We start from the raw sequence: 27,252 nt of genomic DNA, 5'->3' as shown, positions 1-27,252 counted from the left end.
CGCTATGAAGCAGTAACCATTATATCGCGGTTGTCTGAAGCGATTGATTAGCTTAGCGATACAGTCGGTACCATGAGCGGTAAATTTCTCCCCTTTGAATGTGATGGTGCAAACAAAATTGGCCTCGTGTCTGCCGTTCTCGTAACGTGTTTCAAAATCGTAGAAGATGTATTTCTCACACGATTCCTTAGGCGGTAGGGGTTGTATGAAGCATTGATGCTCACCAACCCCCGTCAGACGCTCTCGACAATGCTCGCATCTGTCCAAGGCACATGTGTGTTTGGTTTTCTTGTCGCCTGGTTTAACGTCATAACGCCTGTTACATAGTTTGCAAAATTTTATAATATTGCAGGCGGGGTGTTCCTTACCGGGAGGTGAGTTTTTTTTATGCATTTCGAAGCAATAGGCAGATTTACAGTAACGCAGACAATCGGGGCAATGTATGATTCTTACAGGGAACGTGTAACAATCCGCGTCGAAACAGATGTTGCAGACATGCTTACATCGATGGTCTCTGCGACAGCTATAACTTTTATAGCAGAATGAGCACACGTATCTAGAACCCATGAATCCCTCCAAATTCAGTATCATGTAATAATGATCTTTGTGGATGTATAGGAAAACCGTTTTTGGGTGGGGTTCGTCAGAATTTTTGAACGTTTCTACGATCATAGCATTAGATCTGTGAAATACAACGATTTTAATGTCTAGCGCACGTTCGAACGATGCTATGTCGTCAAGACCGATTCGATCTTGGATTGAGATGCCGGCGTTGTTTTGGATAGTGATAGCCAGTTTTTCTAACTCGTTCTCGGGTAATTGGGGGCTAAGAAAACGGGCGAGACAGATGGAGAAACACAAATTATTCGAAATATTTGTGGGGCAGAATAAGTTCATCTTTTTTCTTTTAATCACCTCATCAACAGCCAGATCTGTTAGCTTACGTCGACCCCCGCCTTGTCGGTTAAAGACTACAGACGCGTCGATTTCAACGGACTGGTCAGATAGTAGCCGATTGTTACTCTGTAAAACTTTTTCAATTTGATCAAAAACCGAATCTATGTCGTAATTATTACCGCTAGTTAAAATCCCGCTGACGGGTTCTTGGAGACTGGGGGCTGACACTGTAATATTGATTACGGGGGCACTGTGGTCGAATTCTCTAGCAAAATTAACAACCCCTGCGAACATGTCGTGTAAGTAAGTATGATAAGAGGCCAAATCTGTCGAGTTAATATCTCTCAGATTCATAGTCCTTCTCAGCGTTACGCCATTGAAACGAGGTTGTGGTAAAACATGATATCCGTTAACGTCCCCACCGTCGCGAATCAATCTATCGACGTCGGCGCGGCTTAATCGTGGCTGTGTAGTGGAATCAACATTACCTGATGTCGATGCTTGTGATGTATCATTACCGTCAGGGAGCACTGGTGATTGCGATGGTTGGTTGTTTAAAACACCGCCAAATTGCACAACAGGATCGAACAAATTCATATTTGGATTTACAGCTAATTCGAAAAGATCCAAATTAGCGACGGGTTGCGAAGATTCTAAATTAACCAAATAGTCTTCTAAAGAATTCGGAAGCATACTTAGCATTTCGATTTCGTCCGGTGACAGTTCTGTATCGTCTGCGTCAAAGCTTTTAGCACCCTCCATTTTAGATTTCAGACCAAAACATGAAATATAAAAAGCATACACGTAATAGTACAAAATCAGAGTATATGTAAAAAAGTATATAAAAGATAAAAAAAAAAGCATATACGAAATAGTACAAAATCAGTGTATATGTAAAAAGTATTAAAAAGCGTACATGAAATAGAAATAAATGAAATGCATGATTTGATAACACAACTCTATTTTACTCATCCGACTGATCAACGAGAATGAGAAGAAGATGATGAATCAAAAGTATCAGTTCACGATGGAATTCGGCGAACATGTGCTCATTTCTATTGACACGACGAAATATTTCGTCACCCAAATTTCGAATAAATCGATCTTGCGTATCGATTCTATCATGTATCTCCTGCTGAGAGCCGCGAAGATCTCGGCTAAATGAGGATAATCTACTATGTGTTTCGATCTGCGCATCACAAACCTGAACTTGCAGCGTCTCTATTCTACCAAGTGTTTCGATATGCGCGTCGCGAAGCTCAGCATGCAATGTCTCTAAATGGTTTTGTGTATCGGTGTGTGCATCACGAAACTGCTGTCTCAATGATTCTACTGAATCAATAAGCGCATGCATCAGAGGGGTAGGATGCTCATCATCAGCTGGCCGAGTCACTGGTACTACTTCTTCAGCATCGATGTCTCCTTGGTCTTCTTCCGACGATTGGTGAAAGCACTTGTTTTCATCTATAGTTTGATTAGTTTTTATGGCCGATACCTCGTCGTCGACCCCGCTCACCCAAGAACCACAGCTCCATGCTTCCAGTTGATCGCTATTCCAATCCGTCACATCATCATGCTTTCCGGTCGAACCTATTGTGTAGAAAAATAACAAAATCGTAATCGTCTTGTTCAATTTAGATTTTTAAACTTCCGATAATGTAGTTAGTCTTACCGTAAAACACTGTCGTATCAGGCCAACTGGTAGATGGATCAGCCGACTGGTTGATAGCCAAGGTATCAGGGGCAATGGCCGGCGGAGTAGCCGGTGGGGTGTTAGGTAGAATGGTCAGAGGGTCGGCAGGAGGACCGGCATGCGGGGTGATAGGACTGGGGGGTGGTACGGCAAGCGGTGTGGATGGCGTGGTATCGGACGTGCTGGAACCGCCGGTCTTTCTGACCTTTCTCAAAGGTTCATCGCTCGATCCTGCACTCTCACCATCATTATCATCATGCGTAAGATCTACGACATCTAATACTGCGAATTAAAAATTATGTTAAAATAAATAAAATAATTCATTTTTAATTTGTAAAAACAATATAAAAGTTCTCACATGCATCGTTAATGGCTTGGAAGGCAGCCAATTCGATGTTCGGGGTATTTGTGCCTGGAAAATATAAAACCTGTTTATGCATGAAAGACAAATTGGTGAGCTGATTTTATACACATCAACTCTGAATAATAAAACACATACGCGTGTAATGTAATGCAACCCGCATCTACAACCTTCAGCCTCGAGAGGGTAACTGACGCTAGAATCTAAATGGCTGTTCTTTTAACAAATTAGGCACACACACACACACACACACTCACACTCACACTCACACACACCATGGATAAAAATAACAAATAAAAAAAATTATAATAATAATAAATAAATGAAATTAATTACATTAATTAAGTTAAAAAAGATTATCGATCCTAAAATCAAATCAGCATGTCATACCATTTACAACCACTAGATGGACCTATTTCTCATGTCATACCATTTACAACCGCTAGATGGACCTATTTCACATGTCATACCATTTACAACCACTAGATGGAGCTAATTCACATGTCATACCATTTACAACCCCTAGATGGAGCTATTTCGCATGTCATACCATTTACAACCGCTAGATGGAGCTATTTCACATGTCATACCATTTACAACCACTAGATGGACCTATTTCACATGTCATACCATTTACAACCGCTAGATGGAGCTATTTCACATGTCATACCATTTACAACCACTAGATGGACCTATTTCACATGTCATACCATTTAAAACCGCTAGATGGAGCTAATTCACATGTCATACCATTTACAACCGCTAGATGGAGCTATTTCACATGTCATACCATTTACAACCGCTAGATGGAGCTATTTCACATGTCATACCATTTACAACCACTAGATGGACCTATTTCACATGTCATACCATTTACAACCGCTAGATGGAGCTAATTCACATGTCATACCATTTACAACCACTAGATGGACCTATTTCACATGTCATACCATTTACAACCGCTAGATGGAGCTATTTCACATGTCATACCATTTACAACCGCTAGATGGAGCTATTTCACATGTCATACCATTTACAACCACTAGATGGAGCTATTTCACATGTCATACCATTTACAACCACTAGATGGACCTATTTCACATGTCATACCATTTACAACCGCTAGATGGAGCTATTTCACATGTCATACCATTTACAACCGCTAGATGGAGCTATTTCACATGTCATACCATTTACAACCACTAGATGGACCTATTTCACATGTCATACCATTTACAACCGCTAGATGGAGCTAATTCACATGTCATACCATTTACAACCGCTAGATGGACCTATTTCGCATGTCATACCATTTACAACCGCTAGATGGAGCTATTTCACATGTCATACCATTTACAACCACTAGATGGACCTATTTCACATGTCATACCATTTACAACCGCTAGATGGAGCTAATTCACAAATCAGGATGAAGTACGTGTCTACCCGTGGCTAGGGGGTGTTATGTGGCGCCAGCTTTAAAACACTAACAACAACAATAACAACTTTCAGGCAGTGTTAAAACAGGCTTTTAGGTTTTAAAACATCGCGAAAACAAAACGATCTAGCTTCAGAACCATGTAGACTGCAGAAAAAACTAGTTTGTCATACAACTACTCATAGAATCAATGGAACATAAACCACAGTTAGCATACAGATGATATAAGCCAAGCCAAGAACTATAATAGGAGATCGAAATGAGTTCGGTCTACACCCCCCGCGATAGTATATGGGAAACGATTAAGGTAGGAAAAATGTTTGTCTCTGTTTATTGTCGAACATAGAAAAAACATTGTGGCATGCTAACTATACAGTCAACCTACATTAAGGAAGGCCTAGTCTTTTCATAATAAAAGCCATGGGTATGTATAAAATTAATATCGTAACAATGATAGAGATTTTAACCGACGCATCCAGCATCATCAAGCGTCGGATAAAAATAACAGATAGCAGATAAAAATAACAGATAAAAGGTAACAATAGCATAGAAAACAGTTAAAAACATCAGAGAAAAATAATATAGTTAAAACAATCTTTTTAGATAAAACGATGCAATAACTCCAGCAACTACTCAACCAATGATTAAACCAGTAATGAATTATTCCTAATGTATAAAAACAGTATATTAATATAACATATAAAACACTTACTTTTTTGCATCTTGACGAAGGTGAGCGGTGATGGCCTGCAGACAAGGGTATTTGACAAATGTTTTTGTGTTTGGCTGGAATCCGAGCTTTATTTATACACCTGTAGCACGCGGTGAAAAATACTGCTCTTTCGCCACTAGATGGAGGTGTTGCATAAGGAATAACTTCGCATCCAGGATGTCGCTATCGCTGTCGTGATGGAACAGATCGCAACCATAGCGTCATAATTTAATCAAACCTGTCAAGCGCCCCGCGAGAATGATTACCAGCCGTGTTTTAAAAAACAAACGACCGGCATGATCAGCCATGTGCAGCGGAGATAAATGAAGACAAAGACGTCATATCGATGTTAGGATCGGTTGTACGAATACAGACCGCATCTCGTGTATCAGAGATCGATTGTTTACTGCTTTGACACCCTGACACACACACACACACACACACACACACACATACACAGACAGGCATGCACGGATAGGCATACATGAGACACGATGCTTTTACTTTTATAGACACTGTAACTCGACTGTTTACTTTTATAGACACTGTAGTCACGACTGTTTACTATTATAGACATTGTAAACTCATTCGTGAGAAACGCTGTTTTTTGTTTTACAACTTTTAACTGCATGTTTCAACCATACAGTTAAATTATTTTATAACCGATTCATTTATACTCTTTTAACTGCATGTTTTCAACTTTAGTTAAATTATTTTATAACCATATCATTTACACCATTTTAACTATATGTTTTCAACTTTGGTTAAATTATTTTATAACCATTTCATTTATACATTTATAAAGAATAATATGTTTCAACCTTAGTTAAATTATTTTATAACCATTTCATTTATACATTTATAAAGAATAGTATGTTTCAACCTTAGTTAAATTATTTTATAACCATTTCATTTACACCATTTTAACAGTACGTTTTCAACTTAAATTGTTTTATAATCATTTCGTTTATACATTTATAAAGATCAGTATGTTTTTCAACTCTAGTTTCATTTGAATAATATTTTAAACGATAGACCCTGTTTATGTAACATTGTTTCAGATATCAGAGCTGGAGAGGTATGCGAGAACCCCCGTGACACACTTGCAGAGGTAGGGGGAGCGTCTGTGACACACATGCAGAGGGAGGAGAGGGACGCCCTGTGACACTGACTTTTTTCGGCTCACATTACACAGGAAACCACAATGGCCTCTGGAATGCCTGTGATACATGTTCTATAACAACCGCTTCAAACTTTCTGCCATAAAAACGCACAATGCTTATGTCAAAACACTTGATTGATCAGATAGCTCAACACCACAACCCTTATCAATACAGGCCAGATGGTCAAACTGTCAAAACATTTCATTGATCGGATAGGCGGGGTCAACTGCTCGACCCTTATCAATAGACGCCGGATGCACAACCTGTCAAAACGCATAATCGATTGGATGGGTGGGGTCAATAGGTCAATCCTTATCTATACCGGATGCACACCCGGAAAAGGCGGGACCGGAAAAGGTCAAAGGTCAAGGGCAACCGGAAGTCATCAATCATTTTGACACATGGTGTCCGGTAAGGACTACTCTTATCATTCGCGGAAGTCAACACAGTCTACTCATTATTACGCAGACGAATGTCAGCTTTTTCATAGAAAAAAAAGTAAGTTAATACCTTAATCCATTCCGAAGCTATAGAGGGAATGCATTAACGTCACTTCCCCGCCGGAACACGCCCCCCTCAGCGGGACTGAGTGGCAGAAGAGCTGCTGCGTGACTGGAGTTAATAGGGGAAACTGCGTTAACGCGAGTAAAACAAACTATTATCAGTTTAAACTAAAAGTTGGACTCGATATAGTGTTCCTTACAACTTATCAAAGATCCAGTGATCCATGGATATTGACATGCAGCCAGGAATCGTTTCCTGACATTTATATGTGCCTGATTTCGACGCCGGGGAAATAAATGAAGACAATTTGCCTGTAAACGTTTTATATAAATACAATATAGATAGGTCTAAATCCGAGTGATCACTTACATTAATGTTATACTGTATATCATCATATCGTCCAGCCCTAAAACTTGTATAGTTTTTTGTCAGTGTTTATTTAAAAACATCCAATTATGCAGAATATAGTCTGTTCTGTAGCTTTTTGCAGTCTGTTAAAATATACAGTACCTCAGATTTCTGGTCAAATCTAGTTGTACAGTCAATCGCAAAGCTCTTTCCCGTTTTTCCCGCCGACGGTGACGTCATGCGCATACCCTCTTATAGAGTAATTGTCTTATAGAGGGTATGCGCATGACGTCACCGTCGGCCGGAGTGAATGCGGTCACGCCCACAAGTGGCAAAAAGACTGAGCGGCAGCATTTGTTTTCAGCGTGACCGCCGTGAAAATCACACAAAACACATCTAAAACGGGAAAGAGCTTTGTGATTGACTGTACAACTAGATTTGACCAGAAATCTGAGGTACTGTATATTTTAACAGACTGCAAAAAGCTACAGAACAGACTATATTCTGCATAATTGGATGTTTTTAAATAAACACTGACAAAAAACTATACAAGTTTTAGGGCTGGACGATATGATGATATACAGTATAACATTAATGTAAGTGATCACTCGGATTTAGACCTATCTATATTGTATTTATATAAAACGTTTACAGGCAAATTGTCTTCATTTATTTCCCCGGCGTCGAAATCAGGCACATATAAATGTCAGGAAACACGATTCCTGGCTGCATGTCAATATCCATGGATCACTGGATCTTTGATAAGTTGTAAGGAACACTATATCGAGTCCAACTTTTAGTTTAAACTGATAATAGTTTGTTTTACTCGCGTTAACGCAGTTTCCCCTATTAACTCCAGTCACGCTGCAGCTCTTCTGCCACTCAGTCCAGCTGAGGGGGGCGTGTTCCGGCGGGGAAGTGATATTAATGCATTCCCTCAATTAATAGATATGTCAGGGGTGCACACTTTGATGCTCTAGACTAGAGCAGTGTTTCCCAATCCTGCTCCTGGATATCCAACACTGCACGCTTTCTTTGTCTCCGTCCTTAATCAAACACACCTGATTCAACTCATCAGCTCATTATCACATGGGGAAAATAAATGAATGTTTGCAATTTTTGAGTTCTGTGCTCTAAAGGCAAATTTCAAGGTTTTAACTGTCCAATAGAGCTCAAAACACTTCACTCACGTGTCTCTGCGCTCTTTATAGTACACGCCTAAAAACTTCAGACCTCTTTCACTTCTCCTCTAACAGAAAGAGAAGAGAACGTAAGAGGATTGAGTTGACATCTCAACTATAGCAAGCAGCCTAAATCACAATGGAAAAGTGTAAGAAGTTTTTTTGTGAATACTCTACTCCACGAATTCTAGTGGTAAAATCCGCCAGACTTGGAATAGTTTATCGCACGTATCAGTTGTCTGCGATTCCTTTGATTTTATGGTAAGTTGCTTAAGTCTAAGTCTAATCTAACCTAAATGATTTGCAAACAAATGACATTCACACAGTTTATTTCACAGACCTTCAGCATACAATAGTAATGATTACTTATTTTGATTCTGGTGTGATTCTGATACAGTTTTGTGATTATATGTGGAGACCACCAGGACACTGACAACATCCTTAGCTCTGTCACAACCAAAGTGAAAGGCATCGCTCTAACAAACACCACCGAGCTCGGTGAACAGATCTGGGATGTGGCTGAATACATCATCCCACCTGAGGTAGTCTGTTGATATGGTGCGAGGTACAGGCTAGATGATTTTAATTGCACAAATGAACTCTTGACAGTGCCAACACATCACGTCAATGACCACAGAGAAGTTACTGGCTGAAGGATTTTTTGCATTCTCATACACCACTTTGTGTTTGCAATGTCAGTTAAAAAAATGTATGCTATAATACAGTAGTTCTGATGAGCCTTTGTGTTATCACTATTTTACCACATTGTGTGTAATTTTGTGTTGTCTTTGTTAAGAGGGATAAAAACTTGTTTGGTTAAAAGTAGCCCAAACTGTACTGTTCTTAACTAGACTCACGAATGCGTTAACACAGGATGTGTGGTTTTATACAGGATGTGTTATTTTTAACACATCAGTTTTAAGAGTGCATTAGAATTACATACAATGCATACAGTTTTTTTATTTACAGGCATAAAAACAGTGACTTCGATTACCATATTAGGATAAAGAGAAGAAGAAACTATACACAAACTTTATTGGTTCTGTATTGTCACCCAGTGTTGTGTGTAACTCATTACAAGTAACTTGAGTTACATAATCAGATTACTTTTTCAAGTAACTAGTAAAGTAACGCATTACTTTAAAAAATGTGCAACAAAATATCTGAGTTACTTTTTCAAATAAGTAATGCAAGTTACTTTGTTTTTCCATTTTTTTGACTGACAGCTCTCTTGTCCCCATGTTGACACAAATCAAAGTGCTGAGGCGTTGTGTGTGTGTGTGTAAACATGATGGTTATTGTAGTTCTAGATTAAATGTGAGTGTGCATGTACTCATCTCACTTGCACAAAGAAAAGATCCAATATTCCTCAAAATGAATAAAATCACATTTTTATTTTTATGCATTTAATCTCACTTTATTGACAAATGTACTTTCTTCTGACCTTCGATGATTCAGTTAAACCATAAGCAAAAATGACTATAGACTTTTTTTTTTTATAAAAAAAAAAAAGCCCAGCCCGGCTCCTTTGCATAAATGTAGGTACCTTTTAGCGCTAGTTTATGATAGCCATTTTGTAATCTCTATATGCTAATGGCTGAACACATCCGACACCGTTTTGACAGAATTGTAATGTGCTGAAGGTAGGGATGCACGATGATATCGGGACAACATCGGTATCGGCCGATAAAAGCTAAAATGACCATCATCTGCATCGGCCGATATGAATATTTCTGCCGATAAGCCTTGCCGATAGGGTGGCGTGTTTCCTATGCGCACATGACGACCGTGAACGAAGCATGAGCGCCAGCAACTTAAACTTCCAACTAGGGGTGTGCGTCTCACGGTTTTTGATCATGGACGATTAAAATGTCTCCACGATCTGCTTTTGAAGAAAAATCATAGTATCGTGCATTCTATCAGTTCAATTCTGGCGCCTTCATCTCAACACACTGTACAACGCGACGTACATTCACATCACATCACATGTAAACGCAGAGGTAGAGTTCCCTTTCAAGGCGGTCACTTCGACATTATACCATGGTCTGGGTGAATACTCGATTCTGATTGGCTGCAGGGTGTCCGTTAAAAAGTGATAGAGGACACCTAGTAAAGGAGTTCTGGTGAAACTGCCTGTTTACCGTTACAAATTAATAAATAAATGCGCTGCCTACAACAGCTGTGAGTAACCATAGCAACAGGCAGTCAAAGTATCCGTTAACAATTTGCTCTATCAAAACAAACATCTAACGTTAGTTAGATATTACATAGCCTACTAATACAACAATGAGCGACTTCGTTATTTCATCTTCAGTCTCTCACGGACTGACGGAGCCCAGTAAGCCCGCAGACTGCTCTCGCATCGATGGCCTGTCACCGACATTATTTGACGGCTCTCCAGTCCAGCATCGGAGAGTCGACCTACAGCGGTGCTTCGGAGGCTGTGGTTAGTGTAGACTAGTGTTACACATAGTGTTTTATGTGTAATAAAAAAATAACTATGCCTACCTTTGTGTTTCATGAAAAAAAAAATGCATTTTTGAACCTGAAGGGTTCTACAAGCTGAGCGGACTATATATCTCAAGTTGCTAAATAAATCGTCAGGCAAGTTATTATTTAAAAAAACTAGATTTAGCCTAATTAAAATATAAACTAATGTTTTATTTGGCAAGTGACCATGGTATAAGCGGGTTAATGCCCTTCGAGGTGTCCGTTGTAAGGTTTTAATGGACTTCGGCGGAGGCAACCGTCCTCCGCTGCGCGTCGGCCGGTTTACACCTCGCCGTCGTCCATTAAAACCTTACAACGGACACCTCGTCGGGCATTAACCCTTACTTACGTCATACTGACGTATATGGGAACTCCTCCCTTCTCCATTTTCACTGAAATCTTATAGGATAACGCCAGCTGGAGACAGCTGGCCAATTGACGCAAAACATGCAAATGCTGACCGGTCCGCGGTGCGGGATAAATAGCATTGGCGCGACAATTACGTCAGAATCTCTTTCTTCATGCTAGAAGTCTTATCTGAAGTCATCGTGGAAGTTGCAATAGAGGTTACTCACCATGTTTCCTCCCCACATCCGATGGCTGCTACATGCCACATATATGCGGTATTGACTCACTCTACCCAAACAAGGATCTACCGAGGCCGCACTCACGGACGACTGGCATACGTGCTGGTCTACCAGTGCGCGCCCTCATAAACTCCGGGCATCAGCAGGGATGAGGCCCACTGCCGCCAGCGGCTGCTGGTGGGCCCTCTCACGCCCAAAGAAGAGTTGACAGTCGTTCTCCCCTGTGGCCCAGTGGCGGAACCTGAAGCCTTCGCGCGAGAGACCCGTGTTCGATCCCGGCTCTCGCAGCAGATACATTTTAAACCTGCCCGTCGCCTCTCCGGTCCTTTTCGCGGGCTCGCTAGACGGACTCGACGCGATAGGCTTCGTCGGAAAGGATACTTTTATTATTTTACTTAGCCCGGTATCTAACAGCCAGGCTACTTCAAGAAAGATTCCGTCTTCACGACGTCCTATGGTAAGTCATGCGAAGACGCATCCAGAGAGACGAGGCAAGGCGATGGCTCTGTGTCTGAAGGCGCGAAAGTGGTTGTTTCCCCCTGTGGCTCAGTGGCGAAACCCAAAGCCGTCGCACGGGAGACCCGTGTTCGATCCCAGCTCTCACAGATAAAATTTAGTCGCGCCGCGGCCAGACATTAAACCGAAACTTTTGATCTCTATACGTCCAGCCTTCCTCGATGTCTCTCTTCGTCGGCACCTCGTCCCGCCTAATTCGGCTACAGCCGCCAAAACGGTTCGAACCCGTAACGAACCGGATCTTCACCGTTGGCAGAGGGTGGGACCGGGAATGTGGCGAGACAGGCCACGGAGAGCGCCGCGTCAGGACGCCCCGCTCTGGTAATGGAGGTGCACAGCTTACAGCTTATGTCGTCAGGCTGCCGTGTATCCTTCAGTGCAACTGGCCATTCTGATTTAACCACGTATCCACAGTTGTTGTCGCTACGCCACTGACGCTGTGTTTATGTTCAGACTAAACACTGATATGTGCTATGATTTGTGCCGTCATATATTGCCCTGTTTCTTTCAGTGCGAATGGCTATTCTGATTACCACGTATCCACAGTTGTTGTCGCTATGCCACTGACGCTGTGTTTATGTACACACTGCACACTGATATGTTCTATGGTTTAACTGTTATATCCTTATATATTGCCCTGTATCCCTCAGTGCAACTGGCCATTCTGATTTAACCACGTAATCACAGTTGTTGTCGCTACGCCACTGACGCTGTGTTTGTTCACACTGCACACTGATATGTGCTAAGATTTGCGCCGTTATATGCTGCCCTGTTTCTTCAGTGCAAATGGCTATTCTGATTACCACGTATTCACAGTTGTTGTGCGATGAAATGACGCTGTGTTTACGTGCACTCTACACACTGATATGTGTTCATGATTCATGCCGCTATAAATTGCCCTGTATCCTTCAGTGCAACTGGCTATTCTGATTCACAGTTGTGCGATGCCACTGACGCTGTGTTTATGTACACTGATATGTGTGTGTTATGCTTATGCCACGATATTGCCCTGTATCCTTCAGTGCAACTGGCTATTCTGATTACTACGTATTCACAGTTGTTGCGTTGCAACGGACGCTGTGTTACGTACACACTACGCACTGTTATGTGTATGATTTATGCCATTATATATTGCCCTGTTCCTTATCCTTCAGTGCAAATGGCTATTCCGATTACTACGTATTCACAGACTTGCGATGCAACTGACGCTGACGCTGTGTTACGTACACACCGTACACTGCGTTATGAATTTTGCCGTTGTTACCCTGTATCCTTCAGTGCAAATGGCTATTCTGATTACTACGTATTCACAGTTGTTGTGCGATGCAACTGACGCTGTGTTACGTACACACTACACAGCGTTATGTGTTGGGATCTATGCCATTATATGTTGCCCTGTAATTTTCAGTGCAAATGGCTATTCTGATTACTATGCAGTACGTATTCACAGTTGTTGTGCGATGCAACTGACGCTGTGTTTATGTACACACTACACACTATGTGTTATGAATTTTGCCTTTGTATTTTGCCCTGTATCCTTCAGTGCAAATAACTATTCTGATTACTACGTATTCACAGTGTGGTGCGATGCAACTGACACTGTGTTACGTACATACAACTCACTGTTATGTGTATGATTTATGCCATTATATATTGCCCTGTTTCTTTCAGTGCAAATGGCTATTCTGATTACTACGCAGTGCATATTCACAGTTGTCGTGTGATGCAACTGACGCCGTGTCTATGTACACTCTACACACTGTATGTGTTATGATTTATGCCGTTGTACATTGCCCTGTATCCTTCAGTGCAAATGGCTATTCTGATTGCGGTTGTGCGGTGCAACTGACGCTGTGTACACGCTACGCACTGATGTGCTATGTTTACGCTGCTAAATATTGCCCTGTATCATCAGTGCAACCGGCTATTCTGACTTACTATGTATTCACAGTCGATGTCGCGATGCCTCTGACGCTGTGTTTTTGTACACACTAATGTGACTATGCTATCGCGTTGCCCTGTATCCTTCGGTGCACCTAGCTATCCTATCTAACTGTGCATAGTCACAGTGTGTCGCTACGGCGACTTGCGCTGCATCTGTGTCCACACTGAAGCGTTATGCAGTTATGTTGCTAACGTAACTGACCATTATGTGAACTGTGCATATTCATGCAGTCTCGGTCGCTTCATCGACTTGCACCGCATTATACACTCAGATGTTTGATATGTGCACACTGATGGGTAATGCTGTTATGTTGCCCTCTATCCTTCAGTGCAACATCCAGCTATCCTATCTAACTGCATATTCAGTTCTGTCGCTATGGCGACTACACGGCACGTACAAGGACGTGTTTTTGCTATTTTGTTGCCCTGTTTCCTTCAGTGCAAAACTAGCTATCCTAATCTAACCGTGCATATTCACAGTTCTGGATGTATGTACGTAAACGGATGTGTTATGCTGTAATGCTGCCCTGTTTCCTTCAGTGCTGCTAGCCATCCTAATCTAACTATGCATCTTAGTTTCTGAAAAATGCTGTACGTGCATGTGCTACGCTGTTATATTGCCCCGTTCCTATCGGGGCAACTGGTTATTTTGTGCAAACTCATATATTCACAGTTGTAGCTACAGTTATGACTGTTTGTTTGCTTACTGAGGTGCTATGCTATTATGGGGCTATTTTCTAACTGCGTATATTCACAGTTGTCGTCGCTAAGGCCACTGGCACTGTGTTTATGTACATTCAGTTATGTGTTGATTTGCACTTCTGTACATTGGCTATAGAACATCGGCTATGTTCTACAAGGTGGCACCCCAGCCCCAAGCTGTGGAACCTTCTTGTGTGTCCGCTGCTGGGTCCTTGGTTGAGCAAGACACTTCACACTGACAAGTGCTGAGACGGAGCTCTCCCTGAGATGGCCTTACCACCGGCTCTCGCCCCAGCGAAGCACTTGTAGACTTACGCTCATTCTAGTGAATGTTGTCGCATTGTCTCGGACCTGATGACTGCAGCGTCACTCCCAGTCCGATACCAAGCTACATTCCGAAGTCGCTTACACCGTTCAGAGCACAGGTTGATCCCTGCCCGCCTTATCTGCTGAGTTTCAGCCTCGCATGATGCCGATGCTCAGAGTGATGTTGGCCCTGTAAGGGATTTGTGGATGTACGTGGATCACTTGGCAGCAGTCTACCAGCTGTTTGTGTGCTTGGTGGGTGGTACTAGGGACGTGCTGTTTTATACAGAGACTTCTCTCTGAATTCGATGCTTTAAATGGTTGCTTAATGCCTACGGGATTTAGGTATGCTGGCTGTCTTCTCAGAACACATTCGCCAGGGTTCCAAGTTTGATGCACCACCTTAGCGTCATGGGTTCGGTGAGTTTTATCAATGTACTCATGAAACTGTTACCACCAGCTGTGCAGTAGTCTGTATTGCAGAGTTACCATTGCTGCTAACTCTGTGTTATGACTATAAGGTTACATAGCTGTTTCCACATTACGCAGTAGTTCCAACGTACTGTTAACTCTGTGTGTGGCTTCAGGTTATGCAGCTGTCACCGCTATGCCGTCGACACTGTGTTAGCTCTTGTGCTCAAGGGCTTATGGCGTTCTGCTGCCCTGTCCAGTGCAGCCTTCGCCTCATTGCAGTGGATGCACAACTTGGTAAGCCGGAGCAGACGTTGGTCTAGTTTCGCCTATCAGTTTTGAGTGCTCCTAGCGGCGCTGCTGGCTAATGTCTCGTTCCCGCCTCTCAGGAAACCGAGGTTACGATAGTAACCTGAGACGTTACACTTACGGGACACCGCAATTCACAAAAGTTCATTATTTGCATGCGCGTCAAAGTCTTGCTAGTTAAACATGTCATTCACGTGCTGATGCGCTGTTCTAACATCCGCTTTTCTGAGCGTGTTACACCCGACGCTCACAGGAACTAAAAGCCTGTCACAGAGTCTGCATACTGGACTAATCTTTCGAGTCTTATTGCGCTGATACTGTCAAATACACACACGGTTTATATAAACAAAGTTGGTTATGTCTAAAGTGAAAGCAAACAGAGAAAATCTGCTTGTCAAATGCGTGTATATTAGACGCGTCGCGTGCAGCTCTTAAAGAGACCGTAATAATATGCTGCCGCTTGTCCTTTTTTGGGAGAACTATCCCTTTAACAAAACACAAAGAGGAAATCACTCACTGCTCTTGACTGAGAACATTAATACCGTAATTCCTCAAATAAAGACCGGTATTCAAATAAACGCCGGGCCTCTGATAGTGGCCGGGGGCGTGGTCAACGCGGACAAATAAAGGCCGGTCTCAAATTAAGGCCGGGGAAAAAATAGTGTGAATAGGTACACTTTAAATGAGTGTACACTCAAAGACGGACGCGCTCAGCGCTTGTCATATATCACAACTATTCAGTGTTTTTAACCACATGTTTATTTTAGGTTTCAGACATTTAAATAGATATGATTTATAGCAAAACAATAAATTTATAGTTTGTAAAATACACAATGGTGTCTATGGAAGCAGCAATAACAATCCATTCAAATATATTTGGCGACGTGTTTTATTCATATCAGATACACAGTGTGTAAGTAACTATAAAGTTTACTCTATTCTTCTCCCAGTTCACCGGCCACTTACTTTCATGTATTTCGGGAGAAACTGAAGAATTCACGCGCTGTAACTTAACAAATACAACAGGAATCTCCGAACTGCGGTGCCCATCTCACGTTACAGATCAAGATCATTTATAAAGGGTTTTAAACGACAAAACAAACTCACTTACACAGATTTGAGAGTCAGAATAGAAGATAGTTGATGACATGGTAAGCAAGTTTGTTAATATTTAGAAATAAAAGCGCTACATCTGTCATACAGCGCTATTTTGGCTGTGGTGAACACGTGCCAAGCATGACGCGTCACCATGGAAACTTGGCTGGCGGGCGGGCGGGGATCGCGAATTAGAAATAAAGGCCTGCCTCTAATAAAAGCCTGCTTCAAATAAAAGCCGGCTACCATCTGCAGTTCAGGTAAATAAAGGCCCCGGCCTTTATTTGAGGAATTACGGTAGATGCTTTAATAAGCTTTTTTTGCACTTAAAAAAAAAACAAATATATCGGCATCGGGCAAAATTAGTTTGAAAATATCGGCATATCGAATATCGGCCAAAATCCAATATCGTGCATCCCTAGCTGAAGGTGGCTTTCTAATGATGATTGACAGACTTAAGTATATTAAGTTAAATTAAAAAAATGTCCTGGCTCTTCCAAGCCTTATAATGGGAGTGAATAGGCACTATTTTTTTGAAGTCCATACAAGTGCATCTATCCATCATAAGTGTCCCAAACGGCTTAGAGGGGTTAATAAAGGCCTTCTGAAGTGAAGCGATGCGTTCTTGTAAGAAAGATATCCATATTTAAAACTTTATCGACTTAAATAACTAGTCGGCCGTACATATTGACTTACGTCGAAAGAGTAACACTTGACGATGTGTGATGTAGGATGTAGGAGGAGCTTTGACACCTCTTGCGGTTCAAACAAACAGGGCTGGGCAACCGCATTTGTCATTACGTTGTGCGTCAAGTTCAAGGGTCACTCTTTTGGCGTAAGTCGGTGCGTACGGCCGTCTGCCGGAAGCTAGTTATTTTTGTGACACACACTAGAGCAGAGGTTTTCAACCTTTTGGAGCTAAAGCCCCCCCAAGCCTCCCATATCATGTGGCGTCACCCCAAATTGGAGGAGACGGGTCTAATGATTATATATTCTATATAAAATCTATCTATAACCTACCGTAATCTATAATCTGTTGATAGATTTATTTTTTGCTTTTGTACTTTTTTTTATAAATTACTTTTCATAACTTTTAGAATTTTTTTTTATAAATTGTGACTTATAAAACTATGTAACGGACAGGTATGAAACATGAATTATCAAAAATGTTTCTAAACACCATAACTACGTTGAACAAGAGAACTAGGTTGTAATAACGTACTATTTTACATGTAAAACATGTTGCATTAGATTCGTCTTGCATTGTAAAAACAGTTCCCTTATCGAGTCGGTCTCTCGACATTACGTATGGGGAAATCCATTTTCCTCGAATCATGAAGTCTGATAGAATAACTCTTTTGCTTGCAAATAGCCAATGGCGGTCCCGCCATCACCTGATTGGCTGACACTGCTCAATATAGGTGACGGCGGCCGCCAAAAACTTTAGAATCTTTTTTCTTCACTCGAGTCTGTTTCACCGTTGATGTACGCATTCAGAGCGGAGTATATTAAGGAGTTTTAATTCCCCTCTCGCGTTCCGGTGGATTATATTATGTCTCTTTGTCGCCCGTGTGGTGGACCCATTGAATCCCCGGACGCACACAACTTGTGTGCTGTGCCTGGGTCGGGACCACGCAGAGGCGGCACTCGAGGGATCGGGATGTCCCGCCTGTGAGGAGCTTCCCATCAGATCCTTCGTGCAAGGCTGGCCGTTACACGTAGCGACGACCTTGTGTCTCCTGCCTCTCCCCAGTCTGCCGCCTTCGAGCCGCGGACCGGAGACGGCAGAGATCTCCATTCGCGGGTTCTGTTGAGGCGCTGACGTCGGCCCAAGGTCCACGCCATCCTCACGTGGCAGAGCCCGTGAGTTACTCTTGAGGCCATTTACGGCCCTCTTGAGGAAGCACGGGAATTATCTCGTTCGGTTACGACGATGACGACGCCAATGGTCCGAGTCTCCGTCTGAAGGCGCCCTCGCCTCTTTGGATGCGGAGCTTATGGCCATTCTCACTGAGGCGGTGGCAGATATGGTGCTGGAGTGGACAGCGCCCAAGGAGCTGCCGTCGGAAAGGTGGCCTCGGCGCGGGCCGTAAAGCTGAAGCGAGAGGCAGTTCAGGAAGTCGCAAAAAAAAAAAACAGCGCTCCTGATGTGCGTGTCAGGGAGGAAAGAGCGCGGGATGTGTTCGTCGGACCGGTGCGAAGAGGGCGTGTTCCCGCCCAGAGTTCGACGAGAATGTGTTGTTTCTGAAACCGCTGTGTTCTGTTTCAATAACAAGGTACATTACATGTCTCAGCAAAAGAGCTTCTCTCCCCAACATTATTACCCGCCTCATAGGCGAAGCCTCTCCCCCGGGAGACGCATGGCAGAGCGGAAGCTCGGGGAAACCCGAGGAGATGGCTATCTATGTCCCCGTGCATGATGCCGCGGACGAGCTATACCATTTCATATAGCAGTCAATGCTTTCCCGGTGGCTGGCGCCCAGCCCCCGCCGCAGCATTCATTGCCCTGTATGGCGATTCTGATTACTACACAGTGTGTATTCACAGTTGTTGCGCGATGCAACTGACGCTGTGTTACGTACTCACCACACTGTTATGTGTAAGGATTTATGCCATTATATATTGCCCTGTATCCTTCAGTGCAATGGCTATTCTGATTACTACGTATTCACAGTTCGTGCGCGATGCATCTGACGCTGTGTTACGTACACACCGCACTCTGTTATGTGTAATGTTTTATGCCTTATATATTGCCCTGTGTCATTCAGTGCAAATGGCTATCCTGATTACTACGCAGTGCGTATTCATAGTTGTCGTGCGATGCAACTGATGCTGTGTTTGTGCACACTACACACTGATATGTGTAATGATTTATGCCGTCATATTTTGCCCTATCCTTCAGTGCAAATGGCTATTCTGATCACTACGTATTCACAATTGTTGTACGATGCAACTGACGCTGTGTACACACAACGCACTGATATGTGTAACTATTACGCCGCTATATATTGCCCTGTACCCTTCAGTGCAACTGGCTACTCTTTTACTGTGTAGTCACAGTTGTTGCGCGATGCCACAGACGCTGTGTTTTGTACATTGATATGCGTCTATGATTTATGCCGTTATATGTTGCCCTGTATCCTCAGTGCAGCCGGCTATTCCGATTAACTACGTATTCACAGTCGATGTCGCTATGCCTCTGACGCTGTGTTTTTTGTACACAAAAATTTAACTATGCTTGTGCATAGTCTCAGTCGTCGCTACGGCGACTTGCGTTGCATCTGTGTAGATATTGAAGCGTTATGCTGCCCTTCAATGTAATGGACCATTGTGTACGCATATTCATGCAGTTTCGGTCGCTTCAGCAACTTGAGCTGCATTATACACACAGATGTTTAAAATGTGCACACTGATGTGTTATGCTGTTATGTTGCCCTCTATCATTCAGTGCAACAACCAGCTATCCTATCTAACTGCATATTCAGTTTGTCGCTACAGCGACTACACTGCACTTATGTACGTATAAGGACGTGTGTTGCTATTTTGTTGCTCTGTTTCTTTCAGTGCAAAACTAGCTATCTTAATCTACCGTGCATACTCACAGTTTCTGAATGTATGTACGTACACGGATGTGCAATTTACCATGTGTTATGCTGTAATGCTGCCCCGTTTCCGTGCAGCTAGCCATCCTGATCGAACTGTACATCTCAGTTTCTGTCTCTACGCAGTTCTGTCGCTACGGCGACTTATGCTGCGTTATGTACATGCATGGATGCGCTAAAGCGACCGATGCTGTTACGTACATGTGCTATGCTGTTATGTTGCCCCGTTTCCTTCAGTGCAACTGGCTATTCTGTGCTAACTCGTCTACTCACAGTTGTAGCTACGGCTATGTGTTTGTTGTTTATTGAGGTGCTATGCTATTATGGGGCTATTATCTACTGTGTATATTCATCAGAGCCCAGGTGGTTGCAATTCCAGCATTTTGCCCGGATGAGGTCAGTGTTCAGAGTCTCAGAAGTACGCTTGTGCCCCATGCGTGCCCTGCGTGCTTATGTGAACAGAACTAGCCAGTTTCGAACTTCAGAGCAGCTCTTCGTCTGCTACGCGGGTGCTAAGAGGCGGCACGCTGTCGAAACGGAGGCTATCTCACTGGATAGTGGAGGCTGTGCACTGGCTGGCTTATGCTTCCCGGGAAGCCGTTTCCCTATAGGGGTGCACGCCCACTCCACTAGGAGTTTGGCGTCATCATGGGTGTGGGCGAAAGGCATGTCTATTCAAGACATTTGTTTCGCGGCAGGTTGGTCGTCTTGTATACCTTCACGAGATTCTATAACTTGGATATCCCTTCATTCGCACCACATGTCTGTCAGTGCAGGGAGAGAAAGCTGAGCTGTCGTTGGACTAGGCTAGACTGCCCCGATGGCGCGCGCTCTAGCCACGGTTCGACTAGTCGTCAGACAGTGCGAGTTATTATTAGCATAGCTATCATGTTCACTATATTGTGCCCTTTGTTATGTCCGCATTCATAGCCGGCAGTATTTTCCTAAGCACCAATCACTTTGCTGCAATCTCCCTCCATTCAGTTCAGCGTGCTTAGCTTGATGGGAGGGGCCATCGTTGGTGCAGATGCCGAGTTGGCTCTGTGCCAATAGATGTTTCAACCAGGTCCGGTGTCTGTTCCTGAGAGCTGGGCGGGGTTTCTCCCACGCGGCGGGGGTTTTATTGTTCCCCATACGTAATGTCGAGAGACCGACTCGATAAGGGAACGTCTCTGGTTACTCACGTAACCGTAGTTCCCTGAGAGGAGGGAACGAGACATTACGTAACCTGCCGTGTGGGAAAGACTTACAGTCTCCTTACTCTCGTTCAGCTAAGATTCTGAGGTTTTTGGCGCCCGCTGTCACCTATATTGAGCAGTGTCAGCCAATCAGGTGATGGCGGGACCGCCATTGGCTATTTGCAAGCAAAAGAGTTATTCTATCAGACTTCATGATTCGAGGAAAATGGATTTCCCCATACGTAATGTCTCGTTCCCTCCTCTCAGGGAACTACGGTTACGTGAGTAACCAGAGACGTTTTGGGACAAAGGGCGTGTCTCGTTAGCCATGCCATAATCAATCAGTGGGACACCTGTGCTTGCTTCTTTTTACAAAGAAACACAATTCACGGTTCAATATTGGACAGCGCAAGCCTGATGTCATCCACCTGGAGCCGATTTCAGTTTTCAAGGCAGTCAATTTTGAAGTTAAGGCGAATGGAAGAAATAATTTTAGGCCGGGATCAGACAACTGAGGATATCACACTCAACCAAAACGAAGGCAGAGAGCAAGAACTATAGAGGTGTCGCTCTTCTAGTTCGACTAACTGCTCCTCCATGTCAACTGAAAGGTATTTTCCTGGGCAACATGTTGAGCGACTGTTCATCAAAGGAGAGATATTTATCCCTGTCTCTTGTACACAGTCAGCCAAGTTGGGAAACATGTAAATTTTTATTAATCAGCCGATCACGCCAAAGATCCAATTTGCCAACAAATGCATTAACTTTGTCTGAAAGACGCAAGATGTTGGCATCTCTCCCTTGCATCGATGTGTTCAACAAATTCAACCTGTCGAAAATGTCTACAAGGTATAACAACTGCGCTAGCCACATATACTAAATCAAGCAAGGGTGTGGAGTGACATTCAAGCTATTTTAATGCATGAAGAGTTTAAATATGTCATTTTGGTGATCAAAGATGAGTTTTAAGGGATAAAATGTCTTTCTGCTCTTGGTTGGATTTGCTATGCGCTCACTTTTACAATACCATAATGCAAGATATGTCTCACTAGTTACCTTAAAAGTGAAGTTTGTAATTTCTGTACTACTAACAGCACAAATCAGAATTCCAAAATTGTTTCATCAAACAAATGCATAGCTGGACATTCTATTGACGTATGCAGTCTGGGATCGTTACATTCTATCAACATGCCTTTAGACATCTTATACTCATGAGGAAGTATTTCAGGTGTCACTGATCACAATCACATGTGTGTGCATGTTGCAGGAGGACAGTTCTTTCTTTCTGATGACCAACATGATCCTCACACCAAACCAAACACAGTCAAAATGTGCAGAGGTGAGACATGAAGTGCTCTTTTGTAATATTTCCTCTTCTTTGAGCTTCCATTTAGGAACAAAAACACAACAAAAACGACACCTCAAAACTCATTCTTAATAATAACATCATATCAATATTATTGTAAAAGTAAAATAAACCAGCATGAAATGCATTTTCAGAACTGATGTTCCTTATGATATATTGTATATTGCTTGATTTGGCATCTCTAGATCTTTAATTCCCTTTACATACGATATAAGTTTAGTGGTTCAGTGTGTTTTATACTGTGCTTTATTTCTTATTATATTTCTAGATTTGTTTGTTAATTTATTCTAAAACTTAATCAACTGATTTGACGTTTCCCTGTCTTTGGCTTAGTATTACATTTATTCATTTTTTTTTGTATCATATTATTGATATTGATTTTAATTTCATTTAGTATCCAACCCTGAAATCCATTTGCACATCTGATATGAACTGCACCAAAGGCTTTAAAGATGCGCAAGGGAATGGTATGGCCCAATCTGTACACTGCATACAAAATATCACTTTTTGTGACTTTAAATCCATACAGTACTGACTATTAAGACATGGCTCTGTTTCAGGTGTTCAGACAGGTAGATGTGTCGATTTCTCAGACTCAGTGAAGACATGTGAAGTGTTGGCCTGGTGTCCTCTGGAGAAGAAAGTCGAACCTCCAAAGTAAAACTCCCACCACTCACCATCTCAAACTAAAAGAATACACGTTGAAACTTGTTTCTTAGTTTCAGCAGTTATTCGTAATATTCATGTTTTTTGCCTTTATTTCAGTCCAGCGCTCCTGGCAGATGCTGAGAACTTCACAATATACATAAAGAATAATATTCAATTCACCAAATTTAACTTCAAAAAGTATGTTCATCTTTGTTCATCATGAAAGAGATCATCTTTATCTAACACATATTTCAGCACCGTTTTGTCTGTATTTTAACTACAAATGTGCAAAAAAGTGCTGCAAATCAAACATATCAATTTTACTTAATAAAGTGAGTTAATATAGTGTTGCTTATTTCTTAATTTCTTGCAGAAGGAATATCCTACCAAACATGAGCAGCTCCTACATAGCAAATTGTGTGTTCAACAGAATTATGGACCCCAACTGCCCAATTTTCAGAGTCAAAGATATTTTTGAAGAGACTCGAGAGGATTTTCAGACCATGGCAGTCTATGTCAGAAATTTATTTTATGTTTATTTGACATTGATTTGATCATGAATAAGCTTGAATCCCCTTATGATACTCTGTGTTGATGAATATGTGTGTTTTGTTGGTGCACTGCTGTAAAACTGACATCTTTAAGTGTTTCTGTGCTCAGGGGGGAATAATGGCAGTGCAAATCCAGTGGGATTGTGACCTGGATATGGGCTTGTGTGCTCCCCAGTACTCCTTCCGCAGAATAGACAAGAAGGAACCAGAAAGTAGTGAAACCCCAGTGCACAACTTACGGTAATATGTGTTTGTACTGTTACTTTGTAGGGCCCGTCCACTCCTGCACGCTTGGTCTTTTCAGTGTGGCAAAGTAATCTAATTCCAATTATACTTTTATCTGACTCCATTTTATCACAACCTCGAAATTAGGTCAGAATGCCAATTAGTTATTGACCATTTATAAATGATCTACACACTTGATTATTCTATTTAACTCTTTATTAAAATCACACTCACATTCGGATTCCTATAACACTTTGAGTCTCGCACTGGCCGGATATATGGATCTCACAATTACAAACTCGTAGGTCTTGGTCATTAGACAGAGGCAATTGACTTATACCTTTAGATGCCACACCATGCTTGCTTATTTCTAATAGTGTGCTATTTAGTGCCCATAGATCTGTACACAATTACAATTAATTAAGGTAAGACTATATCTAACCAGAGGTTATACCAGAGCCGATCCTGACCTCCCTGGGGCCCTAAGCAAAAATCTGTTAAGGGGCCCTCCTACCTGACCCATGAGCCATGTAAACCATTTGCCATTGCCACACAGTCACACCTGACACCCCAGTTCTCCCACTACCCCAGTTCTCCCACTACAATACTCCCTCGTTTAGTTAGTACTAATGAAAATGTAATTCCTGATATCAGAAATAGACATATTTAATATTAATATCAATAATTCACATTTTACATAGTACAAATTTAATTATTGATATCAAAAATGCATCCTGTGTGAATTAATAAAAGCTAAAATGGCTTGCAATTGCATGTCACTGTGTTTTAAATGATAAAAGCAATAATTGATACTTGATGGTTATTATTTACTGCTTTATTGCAGAGTTGTAACTAAACTGACTTGGAGACTCGATAATCATTGTCTTGTATTAAACGTATTAAAAGTATGAGCGCCTAATGAGGAGTGCCATCATGCCCATATTGTACTGGTAACTGGTCCCCACAGATGTTTTACTGGAAAGTGCACGTTTCATTTCGTGCACGCACATATGATCTCATGTTAACGCGCGACGCGGTTATCTATTCCGAGCTGCAGTTTATAAACAAACACCGTTGCCCTTTGTATTATCAAACGTAATTAATATTTATATCTCCCTTTTTCTTTTTGTCAGGCACAGAACACAGCCCTGGAAGTGGCCGGCATTAGCAAGCAAGACACAGAAATACCAAAAGATGCACTGCTGCTAGGTTAGACGGACAGATAGAGAGATATGCACAGTAACTTAACTTTACTGTTCTTTGCTGACATCAAACTTGGAGAGGAGAGAACACAAGTCTGCCTGATCGCTGTTCCCGCAATTCACTCACATGGCGTTTTTCTCTCAGTCTCTCTTTTCGTGACCAGAAGGATAGTTCCGCTTAGTTATCTCATCAATGTTGTAAACTTTGATTGACAGGCTTTGCCACGAGGGGGAGCAATTTGCGGGGCCCTACGCAACTTGCGTAGTGTGCGTATAGGTGTCACGGGTGTGGTGCAGGCAGATGAAGAGGCTGAAGTCAAAGATCCAATTTCAATAAACTTTACTTACAATATCACAAATACTCGCACGGATACAGGCAGGGCAAACACTGTAACATTTACAACGACCGACAAGGACAGACTGAACAGGGGCTCGTTCTTCGTACGTCGCTAACTCAGTTAGCTGGATTTGATTGTTGACGATTTGGCATGATCTTGGATCGTTTGGTTCTTCGAAGCTCATCCTAGACTTGCTGTCATAGCAACAGGTGCGCTAGCTTGAACCTGCTCGTGAGCAGGCTTATTTCATGTAAACAGGATTAGATCGCGCCTTTATAAGCGGAGGTGAAACGAGAAGTCTTTTAACGCAGCGCGATAGTGTACTTTTTGAGAGATGTAATTTTTCTCATGACTCGTGAGGATGTCATTTACATCAATTATTTTTTGGAAACGCACATTAAATGTTCGACTCGTCGGAGTCGGCCTTTAATAACAGCACAAATTGTGTGCATTGTCCTGATATTATTTGCGAGTGGCTCTTTTCCTTTAAACTATTGGAGATGCGGAGAACTTGATAAGTGCTGTCTGTCGTGTCATTCACAAAGTTTACCCTGGCGCTCAAGCAGTTTTTAGTTTTTTTTTTTTTGTGGCATTTCCAAGCCAGTTTAGACCCAAGGTTGTAGGCTATAGCAGGTTTATTTTTTTTAGCCAACGCAGGTATCATAATTTTTAATGAAGATCATGCAATCATGAACATGCCGATTATGACACAGATATGTCCCTCAGGCTTCACTAATGTGATTGGTCAATAGACTGCACACATGTTCCCATCAAGGCCTCTATGAAGGGGATTTTGTGAACAGAAAGGGGGATCACAATGTAAATGTGCAGCCAAGTTACTATTACAATTCTTAATATTCCAGATTAGTAATATTATATCAAATTAAAAAAAGGCAGTTGACAGACTAAAATCTCTAGATGGTGTGTGACTGTTCCGTATCACAAATGTGGAAGCACAGAGATTCACATTTATGCACATTACTTGAACATGGTATCAATATCAAGCTCACTGTATTACATACACAGTTACAATGCAGCTCTAGCCAGGACAAGGTCACACAATGAAATGAACTTTGGCCAACTAAAGGGAAGATTTCAGTGTCTGAAAAGCCTGAGGGTTGCACTTGACAGGGCCTGTGACATTACATGTGCCATATTACACAATATTTCCAACATCAGCAAAAATATAAAACATTTCATTAAATGTTTAATAAAAGACAAGACAAATATGCTTAGTTCTTTGATTTTTTATTTAAATTGTTCTTTGTAAAGAAAAGCCAGTGATCAAGTCATATTTTGCCTGCAATAAGAGATACTATGCAAGGTCAGCAAAAGTACTGTGTGTGAAATAATATATTACCACTTACTCTGAAGTTCCTTTGAAGCAACTCTTTCTCTAACTCTGTAGTGCCAGTTTTTTTTTTTCTTTAAGTTGTCAAGTTTTCCACCCCAAAATACTATTAATAAATAATATTTTCTAGGGGC

The 27,252-nt window shown here is 42.0% G+C and overlaps 1 protein-coding gene across 1 annotated transcript in view; it reads left to right on the top strand.

Moving 5' to 3' along the window:
- The window catches only part of LOC130097703 (P2X purinoceptor 4-like), a 56,961-nt gene that overhangs the window by 4,592 nt on the left and 25,117 nt on the right, over window positions 1-27,252 (top strand). The window contains exons 3-9 of the mRNA XM_056264644.1: window positions 8,695-8,839; window positions 22,705-22,776; window positions 23,198-23,270; window positions 23,364-23,460; window positions 23,569-23,649; window positions 23,825-23,966; window positions 24,112-24,242. Of these exons, the coding sequence (XP_056120619.1) occupies window positions 8,695-8,839; window positions 22,705-22,776; window positions 23,198-23,270; window positions 23,364-23,460; window positions 23,569-23,649; window positions 23,825-23,966; window positions 24,112-24,242 (741 nt within the window). The remainder of the gene's footprint in view (window positions 1-8,694; window positions 8,840-22,704; window positions 22,777-23,197; window positions 23,271-23,363; window positions 23,461-23,568; window positions 23,650-23,824; window positions 23,967-24,111; window positions 24,243-27,252) is intronic.

Source organism: Rhinichthys klamathensis, unplaced genomic scaffold, assembly GCF_029890125.1.
Source record: "Rhinichthys klamathensis goyatoka isolate OS25496 unplaced genomic scaffold, OSU_Roscu_1.1 h1tg000223l_1, whole genome shotgun sequence".
Taxonomy (NCBI): Eukaryota; Metazoa; Chordata; class Actinopteri; order Cypriniformes; family Leuciscidae; genus Rhinichthys; species Rhinichthys klamathensis.
Note: the sequence above shows the minus strand (reverse complement) of the source record. Positions and strands in the feature narration are given on the sequence as shown.